The 17327-nt window shown below is 39.3% G+C and overlaps 1 protein-coding gene and 1 long non-coding RNA gene across 2 annotated transcripts; one reads left to right on the forward strand and one right to left on the reverse strand.

Moving 5' to 3' along the window:
* Nucleotides 1-1362: 1362 nt before the first annotated feature.
* LOC122280937 lies at nt 1363-14277 on the reverse strand. The gene is made up of 7 exons (XM_043092072.1): nt 13977-14277; nt 13070-13454; nt 12741-12897; nt 12258-12302; nt 3730-3895; nt 3179-3546; nt 1363-2006 (listed from the first exon to the last, which is right to left on the reverse strand). The coding sequence occupies exons 1-7, from the start codon at nt 14172-14174 to the stop codon at nt 1688-1690; spliced, it is 1638 nt and encodes a 545-aa protein (XP_042948006.1). The 5' UTR covers nt 14175-14277; the 3' UTR covers nt 1363-1687.
* A 229-nt stretch (nt 14278-14506) lies between these two features.
* Nucleotides 14507-16578, forward strand: LOC122282680. The gene is made up of 4 exons (XR_006230443.1): nt 14507-15023; nt 15287-15444; nt 16044-16071; nt 16320-16578. It is a non-coding gene; the product is annotated as an uncharacterized LOC122282680 (long non-coding RNA).
* The last annotated feature ends 749 nt before the right edge of the window (nt 16579-17327 follow it).

Consider the following 17327-nt stretch of genomic DNA (forward strand, 5'->3'; position numbering starts at 1 on the left):
TTTCATAGAGTCTTTCTATTTGGAACTCGTACAGCAATTGATTTTCCATATACTATTCAATATTCATATAATAGGAGTTCTTTTTTCTAAGAGAAAGTTATAAAATATAAAATTTAATTTTCTTTTTTAATATGATATGTCAAAAGTATAAAAGTCCTCCACATCAATACATAAATATAATTTTTCTTGATTTCAATATATATCGAAATACATATTTCTTGAGCATTGTTATAAGATACGTGTCTCAATCACAATTAGAATCGGATCTAAATCAAACCCACTTAGGTTGACCAATGACATATGATTCCACCCAACAGTTACCATGCGACGGATATGCCCAACACGTCTTGAGTTTGGTTGGCACTAAAGTGCTTCCTTCCTCGTAATTTTTCAGAAATATTGGATGGATGTGTTGATATGCAGACCACTGGTAAAGATACTGCTGCTGAAACTCACTAATTAAAAAATTTGGGGATTTGAAATGCGCACATAGGGCAGGCAGGCATCAAAGGATGGGAAAAACAAAATGGGGACAATTCAAACAAAAAGGCATGCGTGTCTGCTTACCACTAAAAAGGAGGGCACAATAATTATTCAGCCATTCTATTTCTACGGTTTTTAACTGTATTGTGCACCAATTAGCGTTGGCAATAATATGGTATGCAAATTGAAAGGAGAGATCGGAGTCAGCTCAAACTCGAAAGTGGGAAATAACAAAATATCCAGCCGGCATGGGGGCCGCCACAGCCACTTTGGAGGAGTCCCACAGGCTTTCCAAAGCAAAGAGGTTCATATTGGTGGAGAAGCCGAATGCAAGATTACTACTACATCTAATCTCTGCTCTTTAACTTTAAGCCAGCCTCGGACCAGATAAAGTCATGGCAGCGCGTCAACGAGCACAAGGGTCAAGAGGTCAACCACTAGGGCATGGATGAATAGATGGATGGTGAGGGAGACGTGCATGGGTGCTGCAACTATGTCCCATCGCCTTACCAGCACCAAACCTCACAACATGGATACGTATACGTCATTGATGTCCAGCCCTCTTCCGACTCCGCAAATGCATGCAAATCCACTTCAACCACCACGTTTCATAAACTAATAAGACCAACTCCAAGATGCAAAGACTTCGCGGGTTCTTTTTTAAAGGAAATTACTAGAATTTTGATGTATGCTTGTTATCCGAAGCTATCACACAGCACCACTTTCATGAGTTTGAGCACACAACTCCTATAAGCAATTGATATCATTTCCCTGGAACATGCAACATGCAACAATACAACAAAACACACGCTGGATATATAAGCAAGCAGCAGTATATCTCTTTTTTTTTTTTTCTAAAAAAAATTATAATCACAATAATAATAAAAAAACATATATCATGATTCATACACTACCAGCTTGACTCAATGGTAGGTGTGCCATATCATCATAAGTGGCTGCCACCGGCATAAAATATCAGACCCACAGTTTACCTCAATCCACTTCAGAACTACTGAATGTCTACAAAACTTGCATCTTTTTCCACCATCCCAACAGCAATGTTTTGCTTTGTCATGCAAAAATGGACCTTCAAAAAGTTGTTCGACCTCAGAAGAGGTATAAACTTCAGTGCCAAAGCAACATAGGAAGCATGGGAAGAAATTCTTTCTTATGGCCCATATAAGTAAACAACAGCATGGAAAATTTAAGAGGTCTTGTGCAATCCAACGTTGAGATCAGAGGATATGGAAATGAGAAGCGGAAGTGAGTGGAGCCACACAGCCTTGAAGACACGTTTCTGATGGGCTTGTATTGATTGGGAAGGCTTGTTAGCGGTATACCTGATATCAAAGATGTGAATCATCGGGTCTGCTGAACCAGATGTCATGTATAAACCATCAGGAGACCAAGCCTGATTTATGAGCGCTGACTGAGATTCACTGCTTTCTTGCTTCCATCCAAAACCATGAAGTTCAGTCTGTCTCAATCTGATATCAAACAATCGGAGCTGCCTCCCAGGGGTTCTGTATGTAAGACATGTAAAATTCAATCAGCAAATTTCCAAACTAGGACGGAAGTGAAAGGAGAAGAACTCTTGTTTGTAAACATGCAAATGGCTCATCCTGTAATTAGATGTCCTTTCTATCTCGATGTCCTTTCTATCTCAAAGCCACAACAATTTCCAGTATACAAGGCAGGTTTAATCACGAGAAAGTGTTTGCAGTCATTCGAAATAAGCACTAGGACAGATATTTTTTTTTAATAAGTAAATAAGCACTAGGACAAATAATCTTTTTTTTATTATTTTAAATATCTGTGGGTGTCTGGACTAGCTTGCGCGGACCTCGACTAATCCCACGGGGCTCTGAAGTTAACAGCCAGTTAAACCTATAGGGGCCCTGAGGGGACTCGAACTGGTGACCATTGGGGAGCAAACCCAAGGCCTGACCAACTGAGCTACCCCTCAGGGTTAACACTAGGACAGATAATTGCCACCTACAAGCAATAAATTCTTTGCTATGAACCCTAATCATACAACTCAGTTCAAATTTACTTATTTCTTTTTTATAGGTAACTCAGTTCAAATTTATAATTATAAAAACTAAGCTAAAATTTCAAGGGAAACGATTCACACTATCCATCTGAGCCAAAATTGGTCCAAGTTTGCGGGCAACATGCCAGAATCACCAATATACTTCAAGTGACATTCGAATATAATAGTGATAATAGAAATTTCAAAAACCATTATTTGCTCTTTTCAGTTAGTTTGCATTTCTGATGCTACCAAAGCAAATTTATCTTTCCTTTTCCTAGGTAAGAAGTTAATGATCAAAATAGCATCTTCTGCAGTTATTTCGACTATAATTAATTTTCATTAAAATAAAAACTTTTTTAAGTGATTTAATCGAAAAGACGGCAATGATAGCTTAAATAAATATCTTGTTCACAGCTCTTTCCATCACATTGAATGGTTGATTGTTTTGTTGCTAACGAAACATTAAGTGAAGCTGAGGGATTACTTTTAACTTGTGTATGGTTGTACTAGATGTATCTCTTATAGGTAGTTTGCTCTAAGTTCGGTCCTCTCATGCAGTATTGAACTCCAGCATAAATTTCTCAGATCACCAATGAAGCAGAGTGTTAACTGTAAAGACAACAAAATGCACCAAGAAAAGCTGGTCATGAAATGGCTTACGCTGTTTGAACCATGAATAAATTGAAGTCGCATGGATTTGGCAAGACACTCATGCATTTACTTTCTATTAGATGCTTGAAATCTGCTCTTCCTACTTGTGCATCAAACCCAATAATTCGCTTGTCTGCCCCGGCAGACAGTACAATCTGCTTTTGCTGCATCCCAGCTACTCCCATAACAGCTGATGAATGCATACTCCTGTGCAATACCTTTGGTTTCCATAAGTTCTCATCTTTCTCACTCCAAAGTATAACGGCATGATCACTGCCTCCAGTGACAAAACAGGCATCTTCCCAGGGCATGAAGGTTATGCTGTTAATAATACCCTTAACATGAGGCTTATCCTCCAAGAAAGTTACACGAGCTCTCTGTCAATACACAAACATACAAAATTAGTGCTAGAAAAGAAAGAAACCTGCTTTGAAATGAAATTTGAATTCTTGTGGACAGAGAGTATGCCAATTCCATCATACTTATTTAGTTATATATTAATTGTATCCAAAGAGCACTAGTATAATCATTCAATAACCAATATCGAGGGTAACTCTTACCCCTTGTGTCTTATTGAGATTAAGAACTGATATCTGAGAATCTCCACCATCAGCACTGTATACAGAAAACAGGCAATTCCCCTGTGGGTGCCAGGCTATATCCTCAGGCCATCTCCTCTGCTTTGGGGATACACAATCAGTAGAGCTAAGTAGAGAGGCACTTGACCTGCAGGTCAAGACCAAAACACTGGCTGAGTACCTTCATATCATAAAACATAAATCTAGAAATTGAATCTGAGTATAAAAGGTGCAAACAGAAATAAGCTTGTATACAATTGTAACATGGAGTAGAGGCATAGAAAATGCAGGTGCATTCTCATATGTCCAATATATTTGATAACCAATCCAATTACCTACTTTTGTGCTTAAAGGCTCTTTTATAATGGTTGGCCATGGTGAAAGACTACATATATTTGTTATAATGTTTGGGCATGGTGGGAGACCATACACAAAATTTTATTATTATAGGCACTACAGCTCCATGTGCAATCATCAAAAGGATAATTTTATTTTATTTTTATTTTATTTTATTTTATTTTTATGTCGGGTAACCTCTCCAAGGCAGGGCCCTTTGGACCCATCCCTGCAGAAAATGCTCACTCTATGCTGTAGGCTCATCATAGCATTACAAAGTAGATCTTAAAGGAGCCTCCAGAAAGTAACCCCCCCCCCCCCCCCCCCCAACAACCAAAAAATAAAAATACCCTTTGGGATTTCCGTAACCCCACACTCTGCCACCCTTGCTCCGGCAAGTGGCGTCTCACCTCCAGCATAGACAAGGTCGACGGGTCCTGCGACCTCACCGAGGGCCGTCCAACACTGTTTCTCCTTCCGGCGACCAAGGTTTTCGCAAGGGCAGTTAACGGGTAGTGGAATAGTGATCGTACCACCGTCGGATCTGATGGCCGTCGACACAGAAAGGGTCGACCCTGACCGGCGAACCTTTTGGGAGTACTCCGGTGCCAGTAACTTCTCCGGCAACGATGGAAACACTTTCTGTCTACTTTTTGCACAAAAATTTCCGTTGGTGTTTTTTTTTTTTTTTTTGGGCCTTTGTTTGATCGTGCTGCATTGTAGCTTCTGTTTTGGGACATCATTTAATCGGGGTTATTGGTTGATCGTGCTGTATTGGAGTCGAAATACGTTTTGCGTGGGTCTAAGGTAGTTCTTCTCCAGCATCTAGGAGTTCTTTCAATGGCTCCGCCTTAGATTTGTAGTGGGCACAGTACTGTTCTTTTCGTTAAAATGATGAAGTGGGAGCAGTAGGGTATCTCTGATTTGGGATTTGGGATCTATCGATGACGATGCGCGATGCGGATTCGTCTCTATTGGAAGGCGAGAGGTGGTCGAAAGTGGAATAAAAAACTTTCGTTTTTACAAAAGAGGGAGGTAATAGTTTTCGTATTTCTGAACGTAGCAAAAGGATAGCTAAGTTCATGTGTCTAGGTGGGATGGCAGCTTCGTGGATAGCTAAGGGGATTGAGGATTGTTTAGAACTCAACTGTCATGAAGGTTTCTACAGAGAGTTAAGGATGGGTAATGAAGTTTTTATAATTCAACATCATGTTAACGCAAGGGGTAGCTTTCTACAACTCTCAGAATTCCGGAATGGAAGGAGGAAAGGTTTGTTGATTATTCTGGAGGGCGCAAATGGCTTTGGTTGGAGAGGCTTTCTGTAGTCCATTCGAAGTGTTACCGGGTCCAAAACCATTATTCTGAAGCATGCAAACAGGGAAGAGTTTGTTGATGGAAAAACAATGGGAAAGCCTTCTTCATTCAAAGGTGCTTCATATGCTGAAGTGTTGAGGTCACTGGCGAGTAGTCCGGCTGAATTCAGCTCAACGATAGAAGGAAAGGGGAAGGCACTTGTAGGAGACAAAGGCCATCAAGTGACACTGGGAGAAGTGGAGGGGGTCTTGTGGGATGTTCAAGCTCAATTGAACGAAGTTATGGAGTATGTGAGAGATCTAATGATTAAAGTGGATAAGGGGCTAGGGTTTTGGTGGTGGGTTGAGGATGGATGAGGGAGGGCAGGGGGTAGATCCTTCGGGTTTGAAGGCCACAACTGTGTCGACAAAGATTTCAACGCCATCACAGATAGGGTCGTTGGATGCTAGCATCTTTGTCCATGCCAGTGTCGCTATGCCTCTTAAGGGAGTAGTAGGGCCTCAGAAACCAGTTGTAGATGGGGTTGGTACTTCTGTACAGGGTTCATTTTTAGTTGAAGATGGGGGTCCCTCCAAGCTCGTGTACTTTGGAAGAAACAGTCAACCTCTTTTAGAAGATGCAAACGGGGTAACAGAAGTTTGTGTTTCCCCTACCTGTTCTATGTCTCCTGAGGGAGCAGTAGGTTATGGAGTACATGCACGCAATGTTGAAGGAGGGGAGGTGACCGAAACAATGGACAAGAACCATATAGCTGTTGAGAAACCATTTGGAAGGAATGAAATTATCGGTTTATCGTTGGTGCCTTGTGTGGAGGAAGGTTTAGAGTCGGGAGTGCAGTTGGATACTTTATCTGAGGATAATGTCGTTCCCTTGGTTTCTCTTCATCCAGTAAACAATATAGTGGGTTCTCAATTAGATTGGGTTTTGAATAAAATTAACAGGTGTCAGCAAATCCTGAGGCTTTCACATAGAGAATATGAAGACCAATTTAAAGCAATACTCACTGTGATAGAGATGAGCCACGCGCTTGAAACCAAATCACATTTCAAGAAAAGCAAGGAGTTAAAGTATCTTTCATGGGCAATCAATTATGATGCTAAGGGAGGTAACTCAAGTTGAGGGAAGACTAAAGGGAGGACATTGTGAAGAGGATTTTCGGGCATTCTTGTAGTGGGATTTTTGGAAAGACGATTAGTTTAATAGGAAAACAAGGTGCTAAGGTTGGTGAGGTGGATTCCATTCAAATTCGGGCTTGGTGTATTTTGGGTAGTTTTCAGGGGTTTTTTGGGTCATTAGGGGCTTTTCAGTATGGGCTAGGTGTTTTCTTGTATACGTCCAGTGTACTTGGTTACTCCTATTGATATCTATAATAATAATAAAATATTAATTATAAAAAAAAATATTTTAGTAACATATATCATCCATTACAACTTGCATTTTAGTGTATAGTGGGAGACAACAATTTAGTGGAAAAGGTTCCGAGTAGTCACTAGTTTGCATTAATCTCAACCATAGATGGAACCAGGGGGCTCACCCCCCCTGGTTTTTATTTTTTAAAATATTTAATATATAATCAAATAATATCACATATACTTGCCTCAAAATTAAGCTTGGCGCTATCCTAGGCTTTGCCGATAAAATTTAAATCAAGTCCATTTGCTTACATAACCCACAGCCTTGTGACGGGGTAACAATCTGAGAAAGCACGAGCTCATTGTTATGAATGGATACTATATGTCTAAAAATGTGGTGATATGTGGATTATTTATCACTTCATTGTGAGGTGGCAAGTGTTTTATGGGATGAGATTCTTTTTTTTTTTTTTTTTTTTTTGATAGGTAAGAGAAAATATTATTGAAGTGAATGAAAAAGGCATACGCCATGTGTACACCGGAAGTGTACAGAATAACACCTAAATACATTCTAGCTACGCTGAATTAAAGACAAAAATTCATGAGCATTATCCCCATTTAGTACAATAGCCGAAAACCAAGACAATAGAGTGTGCAGAAAAAAATTCTTCAGCTCCTCTCTTGTTCATTCCTTATCCTCGAAACAACGTGCATTCCTCTCTAACCAAAGGCACCACATGATACATAGCGGAATCATCTTCCACGCCTCAGCCACCTGATGACAACTCGCAACTTCCTCCAACAACCCAAAAGATCCACAACCCTCAAGGGCATCACCCAAGGAACATCAATCCTTTGAAAAATCTCATCCCACAACCCCCTTGCTACCTCACAATGCAATAGCAGGTGGTCCACAGATTCTCCATTCTTTTTGCACATATAGCACCAATCTACCATGACACAACCCCTCTTTCTCAAGTTGTCTGTAGTCAAGATCTTCCCAAGAGCAGCACTCCATACAAAAAAAGCAACTTTGGATGGCACCCGGGACTTCCATATATTTTTCCAGGGAAACGGAATATGATCTTGTGTTATCAAGATCTTGTAATACGCCTTAACCGTGCATTTCTTATTATTAGCCCTCCACTTCACTCTATCCCCCTCTATCGTTGGCAATCCCTTGGAGTATAGCAGGATGAAAAAATCTGATACATTAGTTAGTTCCCAATCATGAAAATTCCTATTAAAAAGAATATTCCATTGATGAGAGCCATGCGAAAGGAAACGCATATCCGCCACAGAAGCCTCCCTATTCGCTGCAATACTAGATTCTTAACAGCATTGGAATTGGGAGGGTGGTGGAGTAGGGTCTAGATGTGGCTTAGGCCTCCCATGGGGTGTTACAAATGGTATACTTCATGTGTACTTGGCCTATGCCCTTTACTTATTTCAATAAAAAATTTATATTACTTATCAAAAAAATTAAGTATGAAAAGATGGTGGAGTTATTTTATTTATGCTTGGATGTGTACCAGTTTTTTTTCTCTCTTTTATTTTCTTTTTTCACTCCTTGATGGATATCTTAAGGGTTTTATTTTCCTCAAGAAATTTTTTTCTTTCCCAGAGCTCTATGAATCTAGATGAGTGTTTTACTGTAAGGCCCAAAACAAGTTTGATGTGTTTGCTTCAAAAAGTCAAGTTTCCTTAAAAATTTTTTTTTTTTTTTTTTTTTTTGATGTCGGGGAACCTCTCCAAGGCAGGGCCCTTTGGACCCACCCCTGCAGAATAAACCCCGGTCCCGTGCACCGCACCCTCGGAAGTTTCCCTACACAGAACTGGTTAAATCGCTGGCTTTTCACTAGGGGGTGTGGCCCCAAAGGATTGTTTGCACCCATGAGGTGTTGAACCTTGGACCTTGAAGGGAATAAGACTCCAAGACCAAGGCCTTCACCACTTGGGCCAACCCCTTGGGGTTAGTTTCCTTAAAAAATTTAGAATTCCTATTAATATTTTCTTTAAGATATATGAGTTTTTGATGGACTTTTTTGTTTATATTTCATTGACATTAAGTTAAAATTATTTTTATTTCCAATAAATTAGTTGATTCTTAAATCTTAATATACTTTCTCATCATGCTTTGACCCACATCTAAGCAAACCTAATTCCATATTGAGGTGGCAATTTGTGTTCACGGGTTATGTTCGTGTCATATCAAGTCATGAATATCTAACTATATGAGTCAACCCAAACATCCCGTTTATTAATGGGTCAAACCTTAAAATCCTAAGACAACACATATAAATAACGGGTGACATGACACGACCCGCAAAACCCGTTTAATAATCCATTAGAATTGAGTTAACATGACATGACCCATTTTGACCTATTTCAACCCATTTGAAGTAAATGGGTTCAACTAACCCATATAACCCGTTTGACATTATTAACATAATTTCATATTAAAATAATATCTAGAAGTTTTATTGGCCACTTTATAATTAATATCTCTAAAAAAATAAGACTACATACCAACAAAAAATGCAATATTTTTTTAGATATTAACCTCTAAGAATGTCAATATTACAACCCCAAAAAAAAAAAACCAAAACCCACATGAGCCGAGAAGGCCTTCTCCTACCCACCCACCCACCCACCCAACCATCACCTCTCTCTCTCTTCTCCTGCTGTGCGATCATCCATCAACTCCCCCTCACCATCTGACCTCACTGAGTCCCTCACTCTCATCGACATGACTCACTCTCATTGAGTCATCATCGTGCCACTGCCCATTGAGTCATCGACATGGGTCCCATCATCGTGGTCCTGTGTGCTTTTGGCCATGCAGTCCACAAAAAGAGTCGCCGGCCTTTGGCAGGTTTACTGGGCTTCATTCAATGGCAAGATCTGTTCTACTCTTCTCTCTTCTCGACCATAGAGGAAGTCGCAGTCTAACGTCGACCACTATAAGAGAGGTCGAAACACCTATCAGCAGCCATAGAAAGCTCCGATGGTCACCCAGACTCCTGTGGTTTGGAACACACGGTTATGTTTGAAATAAGGGACTTCCCCTCCCATGGATCTGCCAGTTATTCGTAAATCCTGAGGCTGAACCCTTCTAACTGCACTCAGTGGTCCTCAGATGATGGTGCTACCTTTAAAGAAGGAGTTGGAGTAGAATCTGTATTAAGTTCAGTGGGGATTTGAGATTTGGGATTTGGGATTTGATGATGACGACGCGCGATAGGGATTCGTCTGAGATGGAAGGTGAGAGGTGGTTAAAGGTGGAATAAAAAACTTTCATTTTTACGAAAGAGGGAGGAAATAGATTTCGTATCTCTAAACATAGCAAAAGGTTGGCTAACTTCATGTGTCTAGGTGGGACGGTAGTTTCGTGGGTGGCGAAAGGGATAGAGGATTGTTTAGAACTTAAATGTCATGAAGGATTCTTCAGAGAGCTAAGAATGGGTAATGGAGTTCTCATTATTCAACATTAGTTTAACGTAAGGGATAGCTTTCTGCAACTCTCAGATTTCCAAAATGGTAGGAGGAAAGGGTTGTTGGTGATTCCAGAAGGCGCTAATCGCATTGGATGGAAAGGCTTTCTTCAGTCCATTCAAAGCTTTACTAGGTACAAAGCCACTATTCTTAAGCATACAAACAACAAGGGGGAGTTTTTTTTATGGAAAGACAGTGGGAAGGTGTTCCTCAGTCAGAGGTGCTTCATACGCTGCAGTGTTGAGGTCATAGGTGGGTAGTCCAGTCAAGTTCAGCTCTACGGTAGAAGGAAAGGGTAAGGCGTTTGTTAGAGACAAAGGCCATCAGGTGACATTGGTAGATGTTGAGGGGGTCTTGTGGAACGTCAAAGCTCAATTGAAGGGAGTTATGGAGTATGTGAGAGATTTGATGTTTAAAGTGGATAAGGGGCTGGACCTAATAGTGGGTTTCAGTGGTGGGTCCAAAAAGGACGAGGGAGGAAGGGAGGGAGGGGGGTAGATCCTACCAGGTCGAAGGCCTCAAGTGAGTCGGTAAAGGGCATTTCAGCACCAGCACATATAGGGTTATTGGAAGCCGGCATCTTTGTCCATGCTAGTGTCACTCAGGACATCCGCAACATGCCATCCATGCCTCCTAAGGGAGTAGTAGGCCCACAGTCACCAGTTGCAAATGGGGTTGGTACTTTGGAAGACGGCCTTGTAGAGAGATTTGAATTAGTTGTACGGGAAACAAAGGGCTGGGGTTGGGGAGGTGTGTTCCATTCCAATTTGGGTTTGGTGTATTTAGGGTAGTTTTCACGGGCTTTTGGGTGATTCAGGGCACTCTAGTATGAGCTAGGTGTTTTCTTGTATAATCCAGTGTACTTGCTTACTCCTATTGATATATATAATATTTTTACTTATCAAAAAAAAAATATTACAACCCCAACAATAACAAACATAAGCATATTGTAATTGTAATCTTCAAATAAAATTTAAACAGGTTGTACAGGTTGATTGTGGGGTTGACCCATTATTGACCCGTTAATTAATCATATCTTATCAAGTCGACCCATTTTGACCTAAACTTGACCCAAACCTACTAATTTTGTGTTGTGTTTATGTTGGTTTTATGGGGTGTCAAATATTGCCACCCTTAGTTCCATTACAAAGGTGAGGTGACAAGTGTTGAATGGACAAATTCACTATTGAAAGGCTTCTTCCTCACATATAATCTCAAATATGATGCAACAAATTCAAAACGGCATTACCACCCTTTACACCACCTTAACCAATTATCTGCCCTAGCTTATACCAGAAACACCAGTGAAGAACAGCCATAGCATGGAAATGGAGGGGATGTGCACTTCCTGATTTGCTCTCGATAGAATAAACAAAAAAATCAATATAAGCAAGAGATCAACCAAATCCAACCCTTAATCCCAAGTTACACATATTTTGGACATCTATACTACACTTTTTAAGAACTCCTCAAGGTAACCTATTTTTTTCTACTAACCAGCACCAAATGCATGCTAAGGAATATTTAAGAAAAGTGTTTCTCTACATGCCACATACCTTTCCAGAACTCCAGCGACTCCCCCTCTCAATAGCAAACCTAAAGCAGAAGAAAAACAAGCTCTATGATTTCCCAAAAGCCTTTCAAGAAGCATAGAACATATCCTCTCCACTAGTAGACTCTCACTGCTATTTATCCCTATATGCTTACCTATAATCACTATAAGCGTTTATGCTATTACTATGTGCTATTAATCACATCTACAGCTACCTATAAACTATATCTTAGATAATGTCACTACATGGTCATGAATGGACCATCTAAGATACTTTCCCAATCTACAAGATTTTGCTTATCCTAAGAAAATGTTCAAAGTCTGCCAGGTTGTATTACATTTAAATACAAACATTACCATGTAACATTATGATTATAATAGTCACTTTGCAACGCTATCAACAACTCACAGAATGATATACCAGTAAAGATAAGTGAATTCGGACAAAATTTAAGACTTACCCCCCCGATTGAACTTGCCACAAATTGACCAATCCATCCAAAGCACTGTATATATTTCAAAACACTCCCAAGAATTAGATTCTGTAGAAGCTCATGAGAGAAACAACAGTTCATTAATACTAAAACTTTATAGTACATTATGTAATTAGAGAATAAAGGGCAGTTAAAAAAATATACCATGACATACTCAAAAATATTGAGAAATTTCTATCTAACTATCAAAAAAATGTGAAATTTCAACTAGGAAAAATCTATTTGTCACCCTTTTAATCATCATCCTCTCAACATCCCTTGATGTGACATTAAATGATAGGCTCACAAGTGAAACATAATAAATAGTCTCCAGTCATTTAATACCACATCATGGAATGATGGTAAAAGGGATGATGAGCAGCATTACTCTTTCAATTATGCAATGAAAACTCAATTTTATTTCTAAGCAAAGTACTTCTTTTCATAGATACCAATGACACATCAAATTACCTAGTCACAAAAAGCTGATCGTCCACTGGACACAAGGACAGACTTCTCAACTTTCTCTTGTGCTGACTAGGGATATGATTGCTTCTATAGCAGTGGATTATGCATGGTGAAGAACTTCTACGTATCAACGGAATCAGTTCCTTGTGTTCTTTCTCATCTGAAATCCAAAAGGAATATTTAATGAATCATGAAGGGTATCTTGGAGTGGAGGAACTGAACCGAGCAAATAATATGTCACACAAATAAAGCCACAAACTTGTAATTCTAGAAATGCACAATCACAAAATAAGAAACTAATAATGCAAGGCTATTCAACAAGAGAATCTCACCAAGTTTTCTTTTTGTTCCTTTATCCTGAATTTCAACAACCTCTGGCTCAGAAGAAACTCTAGAAGGTCTGCCCCCTTTCGCTTTTGTAGCACTATTATATTGAGTGGAAACTGGTGGATTGGCTTGAGTCTTAGAAATATTTGAAGATTTTATAGGCTGGGAAAGTTTTGGATTCGCAGCAGGGATTAAAAGTTCTGGTTTTGACTGAGAATGGTTTCTAGAAGAACCCTCATTTATACGGATGGGACTAGTTGATCTGCGCTCCACCTTCACGTTCTTCGTTGCATTATCCAGAGAACCTTTTATTGGCACAACATTACTTTGGCTTCGAAGTCGAGCCAATTTAGATTGTGAATCATGCAACCTTCTCTCTGCTTCCTCAAGCTGCAAACCTTTTTCAAAGAAATTATTAGTGGATTGTTTCTGCGGGAGAAGGTTTCGATACAATGAACATATGACTAGACCAAAAAAACAAGCATCGCACCCATCCATTGGCAGGCACAGTCGTGGATTTAAACAACATAATCTACAAAACCCAACATCGGCACAGTTTTTCTATTTTACCAGAAGTATTCTTAAAAGCTCAAGTACGGAAATTAAGTAGCCAAAGATCGCTCGTAATGATATGATATATGATCAAGTCGCTTTGACAGAAGTTCCAGAAGCAAAACGCAGTTCATGAAAACTCCGCATTTAATTATATCATAACTTTATAGGGCACATCAATAAGCAAACAACCATTATCAAAAATAAAAAAATAAGCAAACAATCACATAAGCCCCAAATATGATTTAGGAAAGATCAAAATTTGAGACCGAGAGAATGAACGAAGGATATAATGGATAGAAAGAAAAAGAACGTGAATATAACTAATATATGTGTGTGTGCGCGCATGTATGAGGCAACCTGAGATTTGTAATAGGAGATGCGGTGCCTAAGATGTTTGACTTCGTGTGTACGGTGCTCGATCAGGGCTACCAATGCCTCTTCTTGCTCTTCTCTGCTGTTGTTGTCCATGTTATTTGTGGTGGTTTTCGATTGTAGTTCTACTTCATCCCCATCATTCGTCTCCACCTTGGGCTTCTTCAAAGGAAGCGCGCTCATTTTTTATTCCCTTCTTCTCCGTCTCGCTCTCTTTCGCACAGGAAGGACAGGACCGTGCGAATGTGAGCATTGGAGACCAAAATGCGAGTAGAAGACTTTAGTCATTAGCATATCATAAAGGTTGTGTTTTTGCCCTAATATTTTTTTTAAAGTAATGATAATATCATTAAACAACGGAAAATGATTATAGAGAATTATCAAGTCATAAAGCTTGAGAAATATAATCTAAAATACAATCCCATCAAATATCAATACTTTCAATCTTGAAAGTATTTCTAGCCAAACTAGGCCTGTTCATACGGGCAGGGTTTTATCCGGCCCGGACCGGAACCTAGATAACCGGATTTCCGGTTCCGGTTATCGGATCGAATCAAATCCGGTCCAAAATCCGGATGGTAGAAAACTGGATTAATCCGGACCGAGTACCGGGTTTTAAATCCGAACCCGGTACCCGGGTTATAAAAGGAAAGGTTACCATTTACGCCCGGGTAGGGTTTTCAAATTTCGTTTGTGTTGATTTCTGCTGCTTGAGTAGCCGCTCCCCACCCCCACCTCGAGAGATTTCTCCCAAATTTCCCTCCTCTCTCTCTCGATCTTTCTCTCTGCTCTGCAAATTTTAAGACGACGGAAGACTGTCACACGTCCTCTGCCGATCGAAGATCTGTTACCCGCGGCCATCTTCTTCTTTTTGTTTTTTTTTTCTTTTTCCAGATTTGCAGAGGGTCCCAGACCAGTGGATGCCGATGGCTATCGAGGAGATCTCTCAACCCTAGCTACGAAACCCTAGCCGCCGCCGTGATGATCTCAACCCCCCATCTCTTCGCCCACCAACACACTCATACCCATCAAGTAAGGCCCCGGTCCTTTTGTATTTTTTTTTTTCTCATTCTTCAACCTTAGATGTAAAGGTTTAGTATTAGGAGTAAAGGTTTCTTTTTTTGTTAGGGTTCGTTTCCTATTTTTTCGTTTGGGTTCGTTTCCTATTTTTTCGTTTGGGTTCGTTTCATGTTTTTTGTTGCTTTTACCCTGTTTTTCCTCATGGAGCGAAATACTAGCCACAGTTATAGTTTGGATTGATCGCTGTCCTAAGGTGTTGGCTTTGCTGAATGCAGCTACAGGTTTTGCAAATCTGGTTTGGGATTTGTTGGTAAACGATATGGCTTATGTGCCACTTTTTCTCACAGTTGCATGGGGGGTATGGAAATCTGTGTTTATTTCAGCACAATGACTCTATAGTGAAGTTTACTCTCATGGACTCCACCAGTAAGGGGTAAGGTAAAACTTAACTTTGATGGTGTTGTGTTCAACTTTATTCACTGATCTGTTAGAGGAGGTTCCAAAAATGGGACAGCTTGATTTGACAGACTAATATGGAAATGCCAAACCTATCATGGTTGCCTAATTGTAGCATTTGACAGGATATTTCCGAATCAGAGTCATTTTCATCCTAGGTTGGCTAAGAACTAAGATCCATACATGCTTAGCTTAAATACTACTTCAGGATTGGTTTTACTATGTATCTAATATCTAACACAGGCCTCTAAGTTATAGCTCATCATCATATCACCTAATATTCACGCCAAACTTAAAATGTTCAGGATTTTTTTATGCACGTTTGCTCTATTTAATTCCTTTTTTCCACCCCATTTTCGACTTGGGTTAATGACTAAAGAGGTATTATTTGAGAATAAGGTTTTTATTAAAGCAATGATCTGCCCCCAAGTTGCTTAACATTAGGCTAAAGTACTGTTTAGCTAATATTACATGAACTGCTTTTGACATTGGAATCACCTTTTGCTTTCATACATGCAAGATAGATGCTCTATGTTGCCACTGATTTATTGATACATGTTGCTTGTTTTGATGTAGAAATACATGGAGGATTCTGCCTTCCAAGGTAAATGTTTTGTACTTTTTAGGCCTGATATGGAAAGTGAGCAGATTGCTAGCTATAAGCACTACTATCTTTTAAAAATAATTTATTTCCTCAATCTTGTTCTTTAAGATGCTATTTTGTTGAAGGCTTGTTTGCTATCACCTTAATTCTTCAATGTATTTGCTGGTTGATGCTGGGAAATAATATTTTTATAACTATTTGGGCTTACTGAAAACCAATACCTCTTGACCCCCCCGTTTCCCTTCAAGATGATGGTACTGAATTCTATTCAAGATGATGGCTAGTTGGGAAGGTGCTGCAGGTTGTGGAGCACTGGAGGCAATAAAGCTGAGTGGAGGATGATTCCTTTGTGTTTGTTTTGGTGTTTATGGCTTGAGAGAAACGGGAGGTGCTTCCAAGATATCTGCACATTTTTGTCGATTATATCTCCAATGGCATCATTTTTATAGACTTCATATCTCATAAAAATATCTTGTAATTTTATATTTTGTAATGTAATATAATATGTAGTGGATTGCATGCATTTTAGTTTTTCATTTTTATATATTTTATTATTCTGGACAATGTTATGCTTTTTAACATTACCTCTTAGAAAAATTTTCACAAAATATAAGCGTTAAAAAAAAAAAAGGTATGATTTTCAACATTATTTAAAAAATTTCTATAATAAATATAGATTTTTACATAAAGAGAATTATGCTTTTTAACAATGATTTTTCTTAAAAGATCTTTAATATAATATAGGTTTTTATTAATTTAAAGCCCAAATACAGCAGAAGAAAAAAAAAAAAAAAAAAACGGTTTCAATCCGGAACCCGGAATCCGGGTTTTACAAAACCCGGGTTCATCCGGGTTCCGACCCGGATCTGACCCTGGCTAACCTGGTCCGGGTTTCGGCCCGGATTTCAAATTCGGGTTCCGAGTTGGATATATCCGGATTTCCGGGTCGGAACCCGGATGAACAGCCCTAAGCCAAACTATGAGCTACCATATTACCCTTCCTATAAACATGTAAAAATAGACAATGATCAAAATATGTGACAAGTTGTTTTATCTCATGATATAACACCCCTAACAAGGAATTAGTAATGCTATCAGCATTAAGAGCATCAATACATAACAAACTATCACTTTCCACAATCAGCTTTAAAATGCCCATAGTAGCATATTGTTGAAACAAAAATGTTGAATACAGTCGCTTGCAGCAAACGGCTGCTGATGTGAAAAAAATGATATATGCACCGTTTTGACCACAC

The sequence above is a fragment of the Carya illinoinensis genome, chromosome 11 (assembly GCF_018687715.1).
Source record: "Carya illinoinensis cultivar Pawnee chromosome 11, C.illinoinensisPawnee_v1, whole genome shotgun sequence".
Classification (NCBI taxonomy): Eukaryota; Viridiplantae; Streptophyta; class Magnoliopsida; order Fagales; family Juglandaceae; genus Carya; species Carya illinoinensis.